Source organism: Dermacentor silvarum, chromosome 4 (genome assembly GCF_013339745.2).
Source record: "Dermacentor silvarum isolate Dsil-2018 chromosome 4, BIME_Dsil_1.4, whole genome shotgun sequence".
Taxonomy (NCBI): Eukaryota; Metazoa; Arthropoda; class Arachnida; order Ixodida; family Ixodidae; genus Dermacentor; species Dermacentor silvarum.
Window position 1 is genome coordinate 101,646,710 of NC_051157.2, and position 20,769 is coordinate 101,667,478.

At 46.2% G+C, this 20,769-nt stretch overlaps 1 protein-coding gene across 1 annotated transcript in view; it reads left to right on the plus strand.

The window, feature by feature from the left end:
- The window catches only part of LOC125944995 (probable glutamate receptor), a 46,190-nt gene extending 26,071 nt beyond the window's left edge, over nt 1-20,119 (plus strand). The window contains exons 5-9 of the mRNA XM_049666507.1: nt 5,822-5,966; nt 12,806-13,023; nt 16,851-17,134; nt 17,552-17,842; nt 19,963-20,119. Of these exons, the coding sequence (XP_049522464.1) occupies nt 5,822-5,966; nt 12,806-13,023; nt 16,851-17,134; nt 17,552-17,842; nt 19,963-20,119 (1,095 nt within the window). The remainder of the gene's footprint in view (nt 1-5,821; nt 5,967-12,805; nt 13,024-16,850; nt 17,135-17,551; nt 17,843-19,962) is intronic.
- Nucleotides 20,120-20,769: the final 650 nt, after the last annotated feature.

The window sequence follows — 20,769 nt, forward strand, 5'->3', positions numbered from 1 at the left end:
TATGCAGCAGCACCAGCAACACGCAGAACTGTTGTCGACGCCATCGGCGTTTTGCCCGCGTTCGCACCGAACGCGCGTGGCGTTTTTACATAAATACGCATTTGGTGCCGCAGCTAAACGTCGCCTCCCCTCCCTCCCTCCCGTCCCCTCACAGCCTTTCGCGCGGCGGAAAAAGTTGTTTACTCTCTATATATGGAAAGGAGGAAAGAGACGCTTAATTCTGCAGCCCTTTAGGGAGCACGGCGCCGAACGCGCGTTTGCTCTCCGACGTGCGTTCGCTCCCCATGAAAGCGCGCGTCCCTCGCGCCCTTTCACTCGCACATACAGCGTCCGGAGCGCGGTGACGATTTCATCGCCGTTGACGTCATACGGAACCTCACGGCGACGGCGACGGCAACGACGACGGCAGAAATCTGCTTTCGAGTGTCCATATAATTGCTATCGCAATAAAAGTTAAAAAAAATTGGAGGACGCTTATGCTTCGCCTTTAAGAGTAGAACGCGATAGCGTTATCGGGACCCGTTTGGATCGCATCGTTCGCATACGACAAGTAGGCTCCTTTCACTGCAACATTGAAAGTGGGAAAGCCAGCTTACAAAGACCAAGATTATCCCGATCCCCTTAAGTCGGCTTCACTTCTTAACCAGAAATACATTGCTGGAAAGACGTTTTTCCAGGGGCAATATAAGTGGTTTTGTATTAAAATGTGAAGGCCCTAGCACCTTTTTAATTATTTTATTAATTCTTTGCTATAGCCCCGACGCGCGCAGGTCTGGTAGAAATGCTGGAAAAGAGGTTTCTGTTTGAGTTTCCTCGTAGCAGAATTAGGTATTCTCGTACATTCAAATTATAATCCGACGCCGATTGGTGAACAATCCGATGGCGAATCCGACGCCGAATGGTAAAGTCGTAGTTCACCATTTTTCTGACTGATTTTACTGTGAGAAATTCAATTTTTGTTCACCGAAACCTTGCACCACGTGGAGGGCCTGCGCGGTCGGGGTGGTTGGGGTGGTTGGAGATGCTTTTCTCCGCCACCCGCATCGCTCGCCGACGCCGGTTGCTGACGCTGGATTTTCTGCGACACGGGGCCCTTGAAGCTATCGCGTTAAAAAGTGTAATTCGGCGTACGCGCCTAACTGCCCCGAGGTGGCGCTCTTAGCCGAGGGCATTTATTAATAATAAAGGAGCCTATGACAACGTAGACAGGGAATTGTTATGGGATGTTTTTAAGTGCGAAGGCTTAGATGGCGATTTCGTGGAGCTGAAGAGGGAGATATACAGAGAAAATCGAGTACAAGTTGTATGGGAAGGTAGAAAGCATAATGAGGTGGTGGGAATTCAACAAGGACTGAAGCAAGGATGTCCTCTGTCTCGTTGTTGTTCACGCATTATGTTAAGGGCATAGAAAGACGACTGGAAAACAGCGAATTAGGGTTTGATTTATCCTACATGCGTAATGGACAGATGGCGCAACAGAAGGCCCCTGGACTAATGTATGCGGACGACATAGTACTACTAGCGGAGAATACAAGAGGTTTACAGACACTTGCGAATATCTGTGGCAACGCAGCAACAAATCTAGGCCTTAAGTTTAGCACGGCGAAAGCAGGAATTATGATCTACAATGAAGAGACGAGTAATTACGTGGTGTCAATTCAACAAGTCATACCTATAGTCAAGCGATATAAGTGCCTCGGCGTACACATAAACGAAGGAAAGACTTACTCAACCGTCCACCGAGATAATCTGAAAATGAAGGGGTTAGCGGAATGAAGCAATAATGAAACACAGAGCAATGCGGGCCTGAATAAGTATGATGTGGTGCGTGGAATCTGGAAAGAAGTAATGGTGCCAGCGCTAACATTCGCAAATGCCATTTTATGCTTAAAATCGGATATCTTGTCGGGGTTGGAAGTCAACTAGATATCAGTAGGCCGGATGGCTTTGGGAGCCCACGGTAAAACCACAAGTGAGGCAGTGCAAGGTGACATGAGTTGGGCCTCTTGAAGTCAGAGAAGCACAAAACAAAATTAGTTTTGAAGAAGGACTCAGGACCATGGATGACAATAAATGGGCTGCTAAAGTGCACAAATATCTGTATCTGAAAAGCGTGGACACAGAATGGAGGCAGAGATCAAGAAAGTTGGCAACCAAGTACAGGATAATTCAAACTTCAAATAGAAAACTGGGAGTCACAAGAAAGAAAGTGATAGATATATAGACAGTGGATTGGATGCAAAGAACGGAAACAAAAAGACAATGAAGAATGTCAAGAAAGAAGTTAAAAAATATGCGCTATAACACAAAGGGCAGTCATTTTCTATTTGAGGCGCGAGATGGTTTCCTAAGGACAAAAACATTCCGGAGAAAATATTCGCAACAAGATGTGGCACGTGTCATCATCATCATCAGCCTATATTTATGTTCACTGCAGGACGAAGGCCTCTCCCTACGATCTCCAATTACCCTTGTCTTATGCTACCTGATTCCAACTTGCGCCTGCAAATTTCCTAACTTCATCACCCCACCTAGTTTTCTGTCGTCCTCGACTGCGCTTCCCTTCTCTTGATATCCATTCTGTAACTCGAAGGGTCCGCCAGTTATCCATCCTACGCACTTACATGGCCTGCCCAGCTCAATTTCTTCCGCTTAATGTCAACTAGAATATCGGCTATCCCCGTTTGCTGTCTGATCCACACCACTCTCTTCCTGTCTCTTAACGTTTTTCGTTCCATCGCTCTTTGTGCGGTCCTTAACTTGTTCTCGAGCTTCTTTGTTAACCTCCAAGTTTCTGCCCCATATGTTAGCGCCGGCAGAATGCAATGATTGTAGACTTTTCTTTTCAATGACAGTGGTAAGCTCCCAGTCAGGATTTGATAGTGCTTTCCGTATGCACTCCAATTCAATTTTATTCTTCTGTAAGTTTCTTTCTCATGATCAGGGTCCCCTGTGAGTAATTGAGCTAGATAAACGTACTCCTTTACAGACTCTACAGGCTGGCTGGCGATCCTGAATTCTTGTTCCCCTGAGAGGCTATTGAACATTATCTTTGTCTTCTGCATAATAATTTTTAACCCCACTCTTACACTTTCTCGGTTAAGGTCCTCAATAATTTGAGTTAATTCGTCCCCATTGTTGCTGAATAGGACAATGCTATCTGCAAACCGAAGGTTGCTGAGATGTTCGTCGTTGATCCTTACTCTTAAGCTTTCCCAGTCTAAGAGCTTGAATGCTTCTTCTAAGCATGCAGTGAATAGCATTGGGGAAATTGTGTCACATTTCTTGACCCCTTTGTTGATAGGTAACTTCCTACTTTTCTTGTAAAGAACCAAGGTAGCTGTAGAATCCGTGTAGATGTTTGCCAATTTATGCCCGCATGCCTCTTGTACTCCTTGATCACGCAATGCCTCTATGCCTGCTGGTGCATTTTCATAATCTATGAAAGCCATATAGAGAGGTTGATTATACTCCGCAGATTTCTCGATTACCTGATTCATGACATGGATATGATCCTTTGTAGAATATCCCTTCCTGAAGCCAGCCTGTTTTCTTTATTGAGTGAAGTCAAGTGTTGCCCTGATTCTATTGAAAATTATCGGGGTGAATATTTTATACAATACTGAAAGCAAGCTAACGGGTCTATAATTTTTCAATTCTTTAACGTCTCCCTACTCATTGATTAGTATAATGTTGGCGTTCTTCGAGCTCTCTGGTACACTTGAAGTCGTGAGACATTGCGTATAAAAGGCCACAAGCTTTTCAAGCATGATATCACCTCCATCTTTGATTAAATCGACTGTTATTCCATCTTCACCAGCAGCTTTTCCCCTGGTCATGTCTTTCAGTGCCCTTCTAACTTCATCGCTAGTTATAGAAGTAGCCTCTGTATCCTGTTCATCACTACTTCGAATGAAAGTAGCTTGGCTGCTCTTGGTACTGTACATATGTTATGTTTTTTTTTTTTCAAACAAATTATATGGGGTTTGCACACCATCCATTGTCTGTGAACGGTTAGCTTATCGTAGATAGCAGAGTTTAATTCTTGTCTGCCTAGGTTTTCTTTCTTTCGTTCTTTTTTTCACTTTGCATCGCGATAATTAGGCACTATATATGTCAATTTCCGCTTCTGTGCACCTACTCGATCTGTAGTGCAATGATGTGGGTGTAATATTTACTAGTGTCTTCCCTTGCATACATTATCCTAAACGTTTAGTCTGATGTTGCGTTGTGGGAATAATGCTTCTGTTGCGTTATGCATTTTGGTTTGTTTGTTACATTGATATAACCGTATTCCCCTCTCAATCAATCCCTTCCTGAAGGCATATAAGGTATTCAAAAATAAATATATAAAAAATAAACATGCCATAACCAGGCATGCGGGTTAGCAGTGTTTTTGGGTTCGTTGAAATTAACATTTCATTCATTAGTGTTTTTAGTTGTGGTAATGCCGGCTTGGTCGGTAACTATATGTACTAATAAACGAGTAAATAATTGCATAATTTATCTTCTAAGTCAGCAGACGAATTTTAATTAATCCGCAAGGAAACCTTACCTAAAGCTTGCTGCGCCTTGGCTGAAACAGTCTTAGTGCGTTAGCACATTTCAAAAACCCTTCGCTTTCAATATTTGCCTTTGGACTGTCACACTTGATCCTGCGAGTTAGGCTTGTTCGTTTGCTAACAAATCCAACACTAGATACATAAACAAGCATGTAATTTTCATTTCTCTGCTCTCGCATAATAATTTTAAATGATTTCGCTTGTGACGTGATGCATGTGAATACGCGCAACACTGGTTCCGGTCAGTAAACAGGATTCAAAATTTCAGGATCAAATGGCAATAAGACCCTCGTTACAGTTGGTGACTTTACACGACGAAGTGTTACTACGGCGATTGCGGTAAAAGATATAGCAATATAATAATAATAAGAAGAATAGATGTATTCTGGGGTTCTCCAACGTGCGCCTAACTCTCTTACACGAGTGATTGTGGCGTGTTTCTGCGGGCGGATCATGCTACATCTTGCTTCACGTCCTATCACGAAGGCGAAATGCAGAGATGAAAGCAATCGCTGACACCAGAAGTTGACTCGTTCAAAGCTTTTAAACCAGCTCACCAAATGACAAACCGGCATATAACCCGCAAATTGTGAAGTATACTGCGTTTTCGGCGGATTGCAAACACTTGCAGAGATAATCCACGTGGGTAGAAGAAAATAAACGCATTTCAGAATAAATGGGCGCCAGCACGCACTTTACCCCTCGCAGACATTTAGCCGTCAGTTCCAAACCAATAAAGGAGAATACAGCAGCTCAATATAATTTTGTTCTTCTCGCCTCATCCAAGCCGCACCAAAAGTACCGGAGCGCCCGAAAACTTTTTCGACGCATGAAAAGCCAGTAAAGCGAGGGGCTTTAAAAACCATCGGTTGCGAGCGCCGCGTAGCGGAGAAGGAGGCGGCCGCGCAAACCACTGAACTACGTTCTCTCTGTGCAAATGGGACGGCCGGAGCAAAACTTGCCGCGCGCAATCTCGAAGGCCATGACGTTGTTTTATTCGAGCGCACTATAGTTGCATCGTCATTTTCATCTCTATTGGAGATAATGTGTTTTTTTTTTTTCATCCTATGTATTCTTTTTCGAATGCCAAGTGGGCGCTACAAGCCTGACGAAAACGGCCAACCTTTTAGCATTTGTTAACCCTAAACTACGCCTCCGCCCTTCCCTCTCTCTTTCTCTCCTAATATTTCTCTGGTGGCATGATGTGCGTACTACATGTAGTCTTTTTATCACAATGCCGTCGTGAGAGTCTTGCGCAGGCATGGGCCATTATTATCGCCTCGGTTCCTCTGATGTCCGCGGCTCTTGCACTCATCGAAAAGCGAAGGCCTCGAAGTGGGAACACCTTCGCCTTGGAGGCCTACGACAACATCTGGGACATCCTCTCCTCTTTCGCCTACAAAGGTGCGTAGACATGAGTGATATTGATGTTACGTGCCGGGCTTCCTATGGGGGCCTTGTGACTCTCTTTATTTATATACTTATTTATATATTTACATAAAGCCAAATTTTCTTTGCCTACCTCCTCGAATTCGGCGTGACTGCTGCTGCTGTCTGCAGCTGGGCTGGTCGGTATCTAGGCGGATACATTCGTGTTGTGCGTGCGAAGTGTATGTGTGTGCCGAATGCTAGTACCAGCAAAAGGGCATATATAGTTCCATGTATGCCGACTATCAAGGTAATGCCAGTAAGCGCACCATTGTTCTGCACAATAAATAAAAAAAATCCTGCATAAGACCACCTGAATATATAATGTCGGCCCATAAGTATCTCCGAAGCATAACACATTTAGGTGTTGTAATAGACCATCATTTAAACTGGAAAATGCATATTGATTCGCTATGTAAAAAAACTCAGCAGTGTTTGCTTTGTGATATTTAAATGTCGCCAGTTTTTCTATGTACCGACTTTGAGAACCATATATTTTGCTCTTTTTCATAGATATCATACTGTATAGAGCCGGGGGGCCATACGTATGAATCTTACCTAAGGCCACTTGTAGTGCTGCAGAAGCGAGAAATTCGTTTTCTGTCAAGTTCAAGTTAGGCAGCCCCTACAAAGCCGCTTTTTAACAAATATCAAATCATGCCCCTTAAACTGCTAATAAACTATAAAACTACAATTATGATGTATAACTGTATAACTAACAATTGTCCACTTCACTACTCATCATTCATGTCTTCCCGGTACCCAACAAGAGACTACGAAGCCGGGAACTTCCTGCAGCCCCTTGTAAAAAATGTATATGGCAAAAGGCGGCTTCCCAGCATTGGTTGTACTTTGTGCAACAGTCTTCCTGTGCACGCAAAACAACGTAAATACTTTTTTGTTAAGCTGAAACACCATTACAAAGACCTGTAATAACGTTGAATTATAATTACAATACAATATGTCTGCTACCTGCATAAACACACAGCTGTTGAAATTGATATTGTATAAATATAAATCTCTGTTATTACTCATGTATGGATCCAAACTAGCTTGATGCTAAGGATCCTGATGCTTCTCATTTATTTTCATCATTTTTGTATCCTTCTAGCAAATAAATTCAAATTCAAGAATTCAAATTCAAATTGAAACCTCTTAATGGCATAGTGTGTCATATTCAGCGGATTCCTTGATTCACTCTATTTTTCTTTATTTAGTCATTCGGAAAGCGTCACTGGGTGTGTGCCCACTCTTGCTCAATCCTCCAGATTGGGTATGCGTCACTGTGTTATCAGCGGTACAGAATCCACATAGCGAGATACGTATCTTATGCCATCATCAGTCTTCCTTTGACAAGCCCCATACGTATCGATGATGGTAACATCATACGCAGCGATGTCCTCATGACATTGCGGTGTTGGCGCTGTGCGTACGCCCTGATTTGGTGTTTAAATTTCGGCGCAGCCCGTGATCAGGCTAGTGCATAAGTATAAAAAACGCAGAAGATTAAAGTGGTGACATTCGTGATCTATAAATGTAAAAATTGCGTGAGGTTCCACGCTGCCTAGGCGGAATTTAAACACAATTGTACTTATCACCGTTAGTTTTATAAGATATAATACAACACACTTGACTGAAGCTCAGCTTCCCATCAAGTCCAAAAAGTGCGTTGGATCTGTACATTTTATTAAGAATGAAGTGATTTTAGCTCCAGTTGTCGGCGACCTTCAAGTGACCTTCAGCCAAAAGCCAGAGCCGTTATCCGAACACCGTTGCGAGAACAAAACGAGATCATCCGGGTAACCAGTCACAAGTTAAGAAAGTGTGGTCTCTGGCCCCCAACCCTTTGTACAGGACCGCATTACATACGCTTGGTGTTTCCTGCCCAAACAAGTTACTAAAAATATTGCTTTCGAGTTCTTCCTAATGTTCGTTCACGATATCACTCAAGCTGTAATTTCTAGTACGCTAAAGTTTTATTTGTCATTTCCAATAGCGACGTTCTAAACGCGGATGCGTAGGTTACCATACACTTGATTGTCATCTTTTGGCGCTGAGACCGGGTTGCTTGTGCTCTTTTGAACGCCAGCGGTCCGTGAGTTCTGCGGCGCGAGTTTTGCGTTGCCTCGAGAGATGGCGCCACGCGTTGTGGTGCCTCCTTCAAGCGCTTTCTTCTTCTAGCTGGCCAGTGTGCTCTGTCTCTCTGGCGACTTTCGCTTCCTGTCATGCCTCCTTTAGCGTGTTTTCTTCTTCTAGCTGGGCAGCGGCCATAAGGACCAGTGCACAGTATGGCGTGCTGCGGTGTGGTGGGGTGTGTCGTTGCGAACATGCGCACTACACCCATTTTAAGATTGGGACTAGTATGATCTCCAACCAATCTGCTTTGCCGGTAGCCATTTCATGCTTACGTCTACTCTCGATTACGGGAGAGCCAGCAATTTTTATTTATCTACTCGTTCATTCATTCTTAGCCCGAGGACCGGTAAGGGTGGAACAACACATACAATCTAAGTTTGGTAATTCACAACGAACATTAGGATAATACTAAATATAACAGCGCAGTGTAGCACGAAAATTTGCGGTACAGTCATAAACATGCAAATAGTCACGTGACTACTTCTGTCCCTAAAATGATGTAGCAACTAACTCCTAAAGACAATAAAACATATACCAATGCTTACGGCAGCTGACACAAGAGACAGCCTCAGATAAAACAGTGCACTTCATGAAATACTGCATTATAGAGTCGTGCTTTAGATGCAGCACTTTGCATGGGTAAATGATTTTCAAACAGCTCTAGAGAGTGCACTTTAATTATGTCATGCAGCAGCTTATTCTATCCCGCGTAATTTTTTTTCTAAAACACAGATTAACTAAACGACTCTACATTTCGCGGCTTAGGCATAATTTCTCGATGGGGCATCACCTAACGGAATTCACTTAGCGACATTCTTTTTAAATAAAATACTTTCAAGTAATAAAGTTGAAGCAATTGCAGCTCACCAAGAAAGAAGCTTCCCGTTTCTTCTTTGTGACTTTCAGTAATAAATTAGTTCCAAATGCAAAAGCAAGAAAATTACTGAGTTCGAGCGCATAGAAAAGAATAATTAGCTCAATGATGTCAATGTTTATTGCGCAAAGGGTTAGCAGAGGAAAGAGTAAACGGACAGAAAGACCGCCAAGTCACAATTGATTTTATTTCGTGAAAACGTGTCCATACGCAGATGGGTACATATCCAAAGAGAGCAACAAAAATAAATGTACGCGAATCTGTTATAGCTTAATGCAGTATTTAATTTGTGCATACTTCTAAAGAGTGCACGCGAGGTTAGAGGGCGTCGGGTAATGTGGGAGAGTACGTTGGTATGTACACGACCGCAGCATGAATGGATGGAAGAAACACTGAAGAACTGCAGAGAATCAGTTAGTGCTGATAAAGTATTCTTTCAGAACTATATATGTACATTGAGGTGAAAGAATTAGGTTGTTCATACCCCCGATTGCCTTGAAAAAAATGCGTAGTCCAGTCCAATGGTACAGAACTTGTCATCATCATTAATGGCTCATAACCCCCCAAGCAAGCAAAAGTGCAATAGCTCATCCCTCTCGTAATGCAGAGGCTACAAGCACTCAGCAAAGTGTAGCGAACAGTGCATACATTCATTGGAATCACGCATAGAACGTACAGATACGCGGCGTCTAGTCGAGTGGTACAAATAAAAAAAAAATGTGGTTGATCCCTCTTATATAGGAATCGGTATAGAACACGAAAGTGAAACGTGTCTTCACAGAAGTAGTGTAATGTTTATTGCACATTGATATATAATGTCTATTGGTGTTTTGTGGCTAAAGCGCCCTTAGGCGTTGATGCACCCACGCTGACGCCTGGTGGCACGTCTCCTCCATCACGACTACCAACGTCGATGACCATGAGCAACCGTCGTGCATATGGAAGCTGCACTACGCTGCACACGCTAGCACAACGCGAAAGACGAAGCACGTAACTGACACACTAATACAACGCGCAAGACAAAGCACGTAACTGAATCGTCACCGAGTCAAATCAGCGCGTACAGCGCGTCGTAATTGCAGCCTCCGCGATCAACTTCAGAAACATTTTCAGAGCTAATTGCGGAGGCCACGCTGCGCTGTGCTGAGTACGGTGAACGCCACTACCAACGCCACCTAGGTGGCGTTGGTAGTGCTTCTTGATGCCAGCGTCCCTTCGAATGCTGGCATCGAGGCGTCGTAGTGGTGAGACCACCGAAGCGTTCACTGTCGGTGCGCGTTAGTGTCATAATGCAGTACTTCTCTTTTCTGCTCGTAGGCGGCGGCACCGCCCCGAACAAGAGCGCGGGTACACGGAGGAGTGTTAGATATATAAGGCGCGTCTGTGTAGCTCTCTGCAAAGGCGTTTGTGGCGCAATGGGTTAAACGCTCGGCGATCTATCGTCGCGGACCGAGAGGTCGTGGGTTCGATTTCCAAATTTTGCATGTTTGTGGAAATTTTTCTTCTGGTTTCTTTCTTTGTATTATGTTCTATGACGTATTTCCGTGACGGAAATACGTCAGTGAAGTCTTGGTGGACCCCGGCATAAAACACTTTCGTGTTAAAAACAAAAACGCGTGATCTTCTCAATGGCTCATACCCACGTAAGCAATGGCTCATACCCTCGTGAGCAAGCAGAAAATGTAATGGCGCATACCCTCGTAAGGCTGAGGTTAGAAGCACTCAGCAAAGTGAGGTTGAATAGTGCATACGTTCATTGAAATCACTCATACAACACACATAACAGCATACGTTTCAATCCCCTGCGTAGAGGATGCAACGTCAAGACGAAGAGAAACGTCGTTGGCGCGAGTCTGACACCGCTATATGAGCGCGTGAGACCGCAGCTAAGCGTCGAAAACGAGCCGAAGAAGCCAAACTGCGAAAATAGCAGTGTGGCCATGCGAGACGGTTAATTACCAAGTATATGCAGCAGGCTTTCACCTTCACGTTTTACAGGAGTGTAGTATGCTGACGAACTTTTTTTTCATTATTGAAATTTTGGTAGTGTTGATCACTAAAGGAGAAATGAAACGCCAGACTTCCTTTTCCTAAATTTAACGATCACATCTCAGCACCGCTACGTCAGTGCGACTTCATGTGTTTCAATATATTTTCTCGTATTTCGGCTTTTTCGGCGCTGATAGAAAGCATTTTCGAAACTCTGTTTGTTGAACTCTTGATTCGTTTATAATCGAATGTAATCCTTTATTTTTCTCGTACACAGGTATTTAAATCCCCAGATACCCTAAAGATTAGGAGTGCGGGCGAATATTCAAAAGTTTGGACATTAATCGAACTGTCTTTGCTATTCAATTCATATGTAAAACGGAGAAATGCTTTTGTGACACAACCACTGAACCGATTTAAAATAAATTTGTTGAATTTTGCAGGGAAAGTGAAATTCTAGTAACACGTGAAGCAGAAGTTCGATTTAGGACCTTGAATTTCTTTTTTTATTGCCTAAAGTTGGCAAGCTTCTAAAAAGTAAAAAAATAAGGGAAGCACGAAATTTACAAATTCTTATCTCTGAACTAAAAGCAGATATCGCAGTTCTGTAAACTGCATCTGTTAGAGCATCTCAAGCGCACGTAATTGATATATAAATTAATAGCTTACGTGACATTGTTACAATGTTTGCAGTGCTTTTGAGAATATCCTATTCCCGAATGAGTGCTATATTTCAGAGCTCTGTATAATACATTAATTTCGTCTTCTTTAGATGTGATGTTAGGTGCAGTTTACATAACACTAATGTTTTTCTTTACTGCTAAGTTAAAGAGGCGTAAATTTGATACTTGAGTAAGTTCAGGAATTTCTCAGTTTTCCAGAACTTTTCTTCAAAATATATCGCATAAATTGAAAATCAACTTTCTACAATTGCTATAGTTTACATAACTGTGATATTTTTCTTTACTGCTATGTTAAAGAGACATAAATTCGATACTCGAGTAAGTTTGAAATTTCTCAGTTTTCCAGAACTTTTCTTCAAAATACTCGTATATCACATAAATGGAAAATCAACTTTCTACAGTTCGTACATTTCAACTGTTCCTTTTAAATGCAGCTAACATCACAACTGGCGCGATAAGAGAAACAATTTCTCCGTTCCCATGGATCCAGATAAATATAAAGCTTACTATTAGGTAAGCATGCATTGCCTTATGCAGCCTACGAATTTGTTGTCCTGATTAAGGCAATTCAATTCCATATTTTGCCAGTCCGATCATGTTGGATTGCTTTAAACAATCGGTATGGCTGTAGGATTGTACGTATACGAGCGTATAGCTCTTTCAACGATCACTACACTCAACTGCGTGGATCTGGTAGCGTGTTGTTATTTTGTTCCATAAAGTCATTGTTACAATGATATTTTGATATATATATTGATCACGTTACCTCTTTTTTTTCCTCTCTATTGGCTGGGCACCCAGTTGCCAGCTGCATTAGTTGCGTGACATAAAATTCAGCCGGTTATTTATTCCATTTTCATAAAAAAGGCAACATGCTTCACTGTACAATCGAGCCAGTATTTAGTTACTATGTAATTAAAAAGACTTACTAGAAAATGTTCAAAGCATTATCCTTCCACCTCGACTCCCTTCCAATGGAATCTCCAGAGCATTGAATGTAACTGTGCAACACTGACCCATTCATGGAAAGTCGACCATAATTCTTGACTCAAGAGCTTAAACACAATGTCCACAACTCTGAAAAGTTCTTGACGCAAAGCCTGTTTACCTCTTTGCACCCCATCTTCCTGCAGGACATACGGCGAACACAGAGAGCTACGCCGGCCGGCTACTGCTGTCGTTCTGGTGGCTTATAGTGCTGGTGCTCACGAACGAATTCGCCGGTCACCTCATGGCCAGCATTGCCATCAAGAGCGAGCCGCCAAGATTCCGCTCCGTGGCAGACGTCGCGTACCAGACCTCCATACGACCGCTGATCTGGAGGGACACAGCGTTCGATGCATACGTGCGAGTGAGTGCCCATGTTGATTGGGTTCCAGGTCCCAGAGATCAACTAAGTGTGAAAACGTTTCATGTTTATTGAAATCGTTGTCAACCTTACAAGCATACATGATGTTTGGGGAAGGGCCAAAAAGCCGCTTAATTGGCTTGATGGAGACTGCGCTCACATTGCAATGCGATGGTTGCAGCATGTAGATGTAGTTCATCAATACTTCTTTTTGAGCGAGTTGGTACATCTTGAAACTTTGGGCAACAGCGCAAACAGACGACCACAAGAAGGGAGACACGTACACACAAGCGCTGTAGATGTAGAGGGACGTGAAATATGAAAAGTTATGAGAAGCTCATATATGGGGTTACGCAGTGATAAATGTAATGCATAACAATATTCGTATGCATTTGAACAAATGTATTCTTGCCTAGTGCACAATTGCAAGCGTTTGCGTCATGCGTAGCTGTCTGACTGCATGCAGTTGCCATAGTGGACCGAGGTCGCCCTGGGTCCACCAAGTGCGCACCTGGGTCGACCAAGTGCGTATACTTAGCGCGGTCGCGCGGTCGCGCTCACCTCATCTTGAAAGCGGTCTGCAGGCGGCTGATACCTATGTGCGTGCGTTGTTCTCGTCGCTTAGTTTGCATTGAAGCGATAAACACCAGGAAGCCGCCGGGGCCGCAATGAGCAGAACGCCCCCCCTCCCCTCCCTATGCTCCCCCAGGCGCGTGGGCCCGAAAGTCAATGCGCTCGATGCCGCTTCCTCAGGCCAGCGTTTTGACAGCGAGTGCCTGCGGTCATCGATTGAGGTGTGTTCATGTTTACCTGTGCGCGCTGACACCGTGCTTAATAATTTAGTTAGTAAGCGAACATTAACGCGACAGCGTTAAGGGCCCCGTATCGCAGAAAATCCGGCGTCGGCGTGCGATGTCGGCGTCCATGGCGGAGAAACTTATCCCGAACCACCGAAACCGCGGAGGCCCTCCACAAGGTGCAAGGTTTTGGTGAACCAAAATTGAATTTCTCAAAGGGAAATCCGTCAGGAAAACAGTAAACTACGACTTAACCACAACCTACAGGCATGGTAGCATCGGATTGTAATTTGAATGTACTAGAAAACATAATTCTGTTACGAGCAAACTCAAACACAAACCCCTTTTCCAGCATTTCTGCCAGACCTACAGCTGCGCGCTCGGGTAGTTTACTTGCGAAAATGATATCCAGATGGCGCGCGCATCCTCGGCAGGTCGGCAGGTCAAATTGGGACTTCGCCTGCCTAATGCGTTTTGGACACGCGCGCGCGTCGGGGCAATAGCAAACATTAATAAATATTTGTCGCAGTTTCACCCGAAAAACGAAGCATCAATTGCGATAGCAACTTAGTTGAGAACTATACGGAGTAAGGATAGTAGTTTTATCAGCTGTATAAACTTGGACATGCAGTAGCACCAGCAACGCGCAGAACTGTTGTCGACGCCGTCGGCGTTTTGCCCGCGTTCGCACCGAACGCGCGCGGCGTTGGTGACTGTTGCCGGTGCCTCTAGGGGCGGCTCGGAGGTTTTCTTCGAGATCAGAATGGGACACTCGTCGAGCGGCGTCGGAAATCTTACCCACCTTCTCGCCTCACAACGTTTTTATATAAATAGTCGTAGTAGTGATTTATTAAGGAAAATGACGCCCATTTCTGCTGCCCAATAGGGATTTATATAAATACGCATTTAGTGCCGCAGCTAAACGTGGCCTACCCTCCCTCCCTCTCATCCCCCCATGGCCTTTCGATGATGATGATAAGTGGTTCTTGAGGGAAAGGGAAAGGTTGGCGCTATCTTCTGCAGCCCTTGAGGGAGCACGGCTCAGCGCCAACGGGGAGGGGTAAGTGGGAGCGAAAGAAGGGATAGAGTGGAGTCACCACGGCTGGGCGAAGCAAAACCGGCAGGCATAGGCGGCACGTATCAGGCCGAGATGGAAGGCCTTGGTGTGCTGCAGAGTCTGCAGGGGTGTTGTGCCAGGCCGGTCAGGCCCGGGGTGGGGTGGGAGGCCGTGAGGCCTTCCCGCTTGTAGAAATGTCCTTAGAGGCGTGCGGAGAGCCCTGACGAGTCAAGGAACTCCACGACGCCTCGAAGTGCAGAAAGGTGGTGTCGGCCGGGGAAGAGGAGATCTTCCTCCTTGCCAGAGGGGAGGCCCAGGCGGCGGAACTCCTGCAGGAGTGGGCCCCGCTGCTGGAGGTACGCCGGGCAGGCCAGCAGGAGATGTTCGATCGTCTCCGGCTCCCCGCAGGAGCTGCAGGCCGGGGACGTCGCTCGTCCCAGTCGGTAGCTGCGTGCTGCCATCCAGCTGCAGCCGATGCGGAGCCGGAGAAGGAGCGAGGTCTCCCTGCGAGCCAGGCCTCGCTGGGGGAGTGGTCGTGGGGGGCATCCCAGTGCCACCCGTTTGTCTGGGTGGTGGGTCGCCAGGTGTCGCCGCAGCCTCAGTCCAGTGAAGTCGCCCTCCGTCACAGCCCGACTGAGGGGCACAGTGGTGTGGTGGGCGTCCTTCGCCAGGGTGTCGGCTGCCTCGTTGCCCGGGATCCCTACGTGGGCGGGGATCCAATGCAGGGACACCGGGTGGCCTGCGTCCTGCAGCGCTGCCAGCCGGGTAGACAGCAGTGCGACTCCTAGGCTGGCGCTTTCTGGCCTCTGCAGGCCGAGGAGGGCTGCCTTGGAGTCGCAGAGGATGGCCGCTGGTACCCCAGGAAGCTCCTCGGAAAGTAGGTCGACGGCCAGGTGGAGGCCTGCCACCTCCGCTGCAGTCGAGCTGGCGTGTCTGGGCAGTCGACACTGCCGGCTCTTCTGCAGGGCTGGTGCCGTGCAGGCCGCCGTGGCAGAGCCGGTGTCCGGTACCACCGAACCGTCGACGTACACCAGGAGGTGGTCTCCGAGGGTCTCGTCCAGGAGGCAGGCGGCCGTCTGCTGCAGGGCGCAAGCGGGCGAGCGCCTCTTCGAAATCCCGGGCAGCTCCGTGGCGATGGGGACAGGAGGCCTCTGCGGTGGGGGCAGCTGTACCGCATTCGGCGGTGGGTATTTCGCGCGACGGAAGTCGCGTTTGCTCTCTCTCTCTCTCTCTCTCTATATATATATATATATATATATATATATATATGGTGATTGTAAAGGAGGAAAGAGACGCTTAATTCTGCAGCCCTTCAGGGAGCACGGCGCAGAATGCGCGTTTGCTCTCCGACGTTCGTTCGCTCCCCGTGAAAGCGCACGTCCCTCGCACCCTTTCACTCGCACATACAGCGTCCGGAGCACGGCGACGATTTCATCGCCGTTGACGTCATACGGAACCTCACGGCAACGGCGACGGCAGAAATCCGCCTTGGAGTGTCCATATAATTGCTATCGCAATAAAATAATCAAACAGGTGGTAGGGCCTCCACATTTTAATATAACACGACTTATATTGCCCCTGTAAAAACGTCTTTCTTACCAGTAATGCATTTCTGTTTAAAAGTGAAGCTGACTTTAAGTAGATCGCTGTAAGCTTGGTCATTGTAAGCTGGCTTTCCCGCGTTATTTGTTGCAGTGGGAAAGCCAGCTTACAACGGGGCCCGATAACGCTATAGCGTTCCACTCCTAAAGGCGAAGCTTAAGCGTCCTCCAATTTTTTCCCAAGTTTATACGGCCGGCAAAACTACTGTCCTTACTTCGTATAGCTGTCTACTAATTTGCTATCGCAATCGATGCTTCCCCTTTCGAGCGAGACTGCGTTTTTTTTGCCTACTTCCTGTGTTTTTTGTCTGCTTCCAGCGCATTATGGAGAGCAACGAGAACTTGCGCATTTCACAAATAATTTTCTTGGTGCAGACATCGCCAAGAGAATCGCTGCGCTCACTGACCCGACTGGCGCAACGTAAAAATGGATTCGTGCCCTTGTCCGAGCTGTACTCCGAAGCGTCTCTGGAGCAGCTGTACAGTGGCCGTGCTGTCTTAATCAACGACCGAGACGGGAGCATGCACATTCTGGCCAAGCGCTGCCGGGTCACCGGAGGGAGGCTGTACGTGGCGCCGGAGTTCCTATTCACAACTTTCAGCACCATCGCATATTCCAAGCAGTTCCCGGCCGACCTGGAGGAGAGGATTCAAGCAAAGTACGCTTTCAGGCTAAGCTTTCGTTCCCCAGTACCCTCCTCTGGCACACTGTTAGTGTTCGTAAATGTCTTTCGCATGACAAGTATAGCTTAACATGGCAAGGACGAATGTGATAAATACATTGTCAAATCGTCACTATGTCTGCCTCTTTGTTCTCCTAGTAGTTAATCCGGAAATGCGAACTACGGCATATTCGCCAAGAATTTATTTATTCTTGCCTCACGCAAGTGGTATCAAATTGTCATGGGTGTTGAGCAGTGTTTAACGGAATCTCAGGTCTCCTTTTGCCCAACTAGTCCCAGATGGGCGCTACCCGCCTCCTTACCATGTGCTGTGTTCTCTCTCTCTCTCTCTCTCTCTGCATTTGCGCCCTTTCTCAACGTAACCATCCGGTCTGGCTGCGCCTTCACTGGAAGAATGAGGGCCATCATGGAGTCTGGACTTCGCCTCGAGTGGTACGACGAGGGAGTGAAGGAGTGGCACCGCTGCCGGGACATGCAACGGTCCGGCGCCTCCAAAGCCGGCGTGCTGTCTTTCGAGGAACTGAGCTACGACGACATGGCGGCCATATTCCTCCTGTGGACCATCATGGTGGCCTTCTCTCTCGTCGTCTTTCTGCTGGAGATTTGTTTTCACAAGATGGGGACGCAACACTACTGCAGGTTTCAACGCATCAAACCCACATGGAACGGGCGTCGCCTACACAAGTATCCTGCACAGCGGCGATGGCGTGGTCTGAAGAAAGTACAATTCGTTAATAAAGAGGACAAGTGAGGTCTCAGCGTCGTCCTTCCTAAACATTGAGAATGGTGACATGTTATGAAACTATGTGACTGCTGAGTTGTTCATATGACCAGGATTGCTATGTCATGCGAAGGAGTTGACAGCCGAGCACAGTCATTGACCTTGGGCTGCGGATTCTGTATGATTCTTGATGTCCCATTTGCGGGACTCGCGCTGTTGGCACTGACATACTACAGCAGCAAACGACGTTGGGAACGTAACACGGCACCTAAGCGTGCGTTCTAAGTACCCGTAATAGGAATTTGTATGTGTGCAGTGGACTGGCGCTTACAGTTTCTTCTTTTAATCAGTTGTTTGTATCATGGTATTCACTTTTCCCTCTTGCGGGATCCACAGACCTTTTTTTTTCTTGCAATAAGAGTAAGTGCTTACTGTTACTGCAGTCCGTTTATGGATATCGCAATGTTTTGCAAACGTTCTTATTCTCACCATTTTCTGAGTGAAATGCAGTAGCTGAAACCAATCGCTCTCAGCTTCTGCAATTGAACACTCGATAGTGATTCTTAGCCTACCCTTCTACCTAAGCAAGGCTTGCGAGGTCTTCCTTCAGTAACTGAAATACCAGCTATGGAAGCTCACTGGCGGGAAGGAAACAACAATTCATATTCATCTGTGGACATGAAGGCGAAAATATAGGAGTCAAATTTAGCGTTAAAAAATCCCTTCCTTTGGTATTCGACGAAAACTGTGAAGAGACGGTGTCAATATATTGCGAGGAAATACCTCAAGTAAAAGAAGACAAATAGCTTCCTGTATGGATAAACGAAGGCAATAGATATATAGAAACGTAGGAAAAAACAATAATAGCAAAGGGGAGGAGATATGCGACCATAATGGAACCCGGGGCGCTGTCGGGATACAATATATATATCTATAGGTACGAGGTGCTCCGTGGTATTTTGAAAGGTGTACTGGTTCCAGGACTTACATTGGAAGTGGGATTCTTTGCTTAAGTCATGGGTACAATCAATATTCGATAGCAACCAAAAGTCAGGGGGACGTGCGCTTAGAATTGGGCGCTGATGGGAAGACTACAAATGCAGCTGTACAGAGTGATGTGGAGTGGACAAGTTTTAGAGCGATGGAAGCTCGGAATAAAATTTATTTTGAAGAACGACGGAAGAATATGATAGTAATTGGGTTGCGAGAGTGAAGTATTTATACAGGACAAATATTGACCCACAGTGTAGAAAAATTACTAAGAAGCGTATACTAGCAAGTCTACTAGATAGTAGGGAAAGTAGTATACTTGCTAAGCTAGTACTAGGAAGCTTACTAGCAAGTACTAGCGACCGGTATAGTAAGCAGCACGGCAAAAAAGAACGTGAAGCGCAAAGTCAGAGAGGCGGAGACAATCTACTGGATGGCGGCAATGGAAAAGAAACCGACTATGAGTAACTGCCTAAGAATGGTTCAGAAATGTGATGCTGGGCATTATGGGTGCGATCTTGTACGCGTTCCAAAATGAAACGGAGGCGGTCCATTCCATCGAGCCGCACACGATTGGTCAATTTGAACCGTGATGACCGCCATGACGTCAATTGTGACGTTAGCCGTGACGTCTTGCTACTGTCAATCATTCCGTGTCGTCTGCTAACGGACGAAGCGCAACGGAACGGTTGCCGAGTCCGCCCGCTTATGGTCCGTTTCGATAGAACGGATTAGAACGGCTACCAGACAGCTTGGATTGGTTTAAAATGTAAGCGCTTCGGACAGTTAGCCTCTTTCGTATGCGGTTCAATCCAAATCGGGAATCCCAACAGTTGGAGAAAATGGCGTTTCCTTTCTCTGCCGTGTCTTTTCGTGTCGCCTGTGTGGCTGGTGCAGTCGCGCAGAGACGACGACCCGAGGTCGATAATGCATTTGAAGAGTTGACGGAGGAAGAGTTCCGGCATTATTTTCGTCTGTCCAAACGAACAGTGCGTAGCTTGTGCGATGAGCTTGACCCCATCATTGGATCCTAGCGAGCCAGTGGCCTTTCCACAGAAAGGAAGGTGTTATGCGTGCTGCGATTCTTCGGCAGCGGAAGCTTCCAGAGGAGCGTTGGTCGCGAGGAGCAAATAGGCATGGCGCAGCCGGCCGCGAGCAACACTATCCACGAAGTGACGGAGGCCATCATTTCCGTGTCTGCCCGGAGAAAGTTGGTGGACTTTTCATTGACACCGGCTGCCAAGGATTAGGCAAAGGCGGCGTCTGCGCGACGCGGTGCCATTCCAGGCGTGCTAGCATGCGTCGACGGCACGTTGATCGCCGTTATGAAGCCAGAGGGACTCAGCCCGGCCGACACGGCGAGCTTCATGTCGAGGAAGGGTTATTACGCCCTCAACGTCATGGTCGTAAGTACCGTTGGAATGTTTTGCTTCAAACTGTAGTCGCCATTTTTACTCGCCCGTAGTAGCAATTGTTCAGTTTAATGCCCAAGCTGGCAAAACTAGTAATGTAACGATTAAAAGAGGACATGCGGGGAACTGTGTACGAGCTCGTTGAAGTCGGACATGTCAGCGGTAATAATGAGTGCCATGTGTTTCTGTGCATGAGCCGTTTGCCGTACCAAAATTGTGTTTTCGTTCTGGCGTGCATACACAATGGAGTTGTGCAATTTGTAGGTATTAAGGAACATGGGCAGCAGTCGTAGCAAAAATCGATACACTATAGGGAAGATACGATGGAAGCATTTTGAACAGGGAAGTACTTACAGCATGGCTGGATTTGGCGTGTATGGGTGTTCTTGCGCAATATCGTTCCCCAAGTTTTCATTTAGCGATCACTTAGTGCAAACCATAGGCGTGCGCACAAAGGGCCCCAAATGCGAAACCCTGTGCACGCCTAT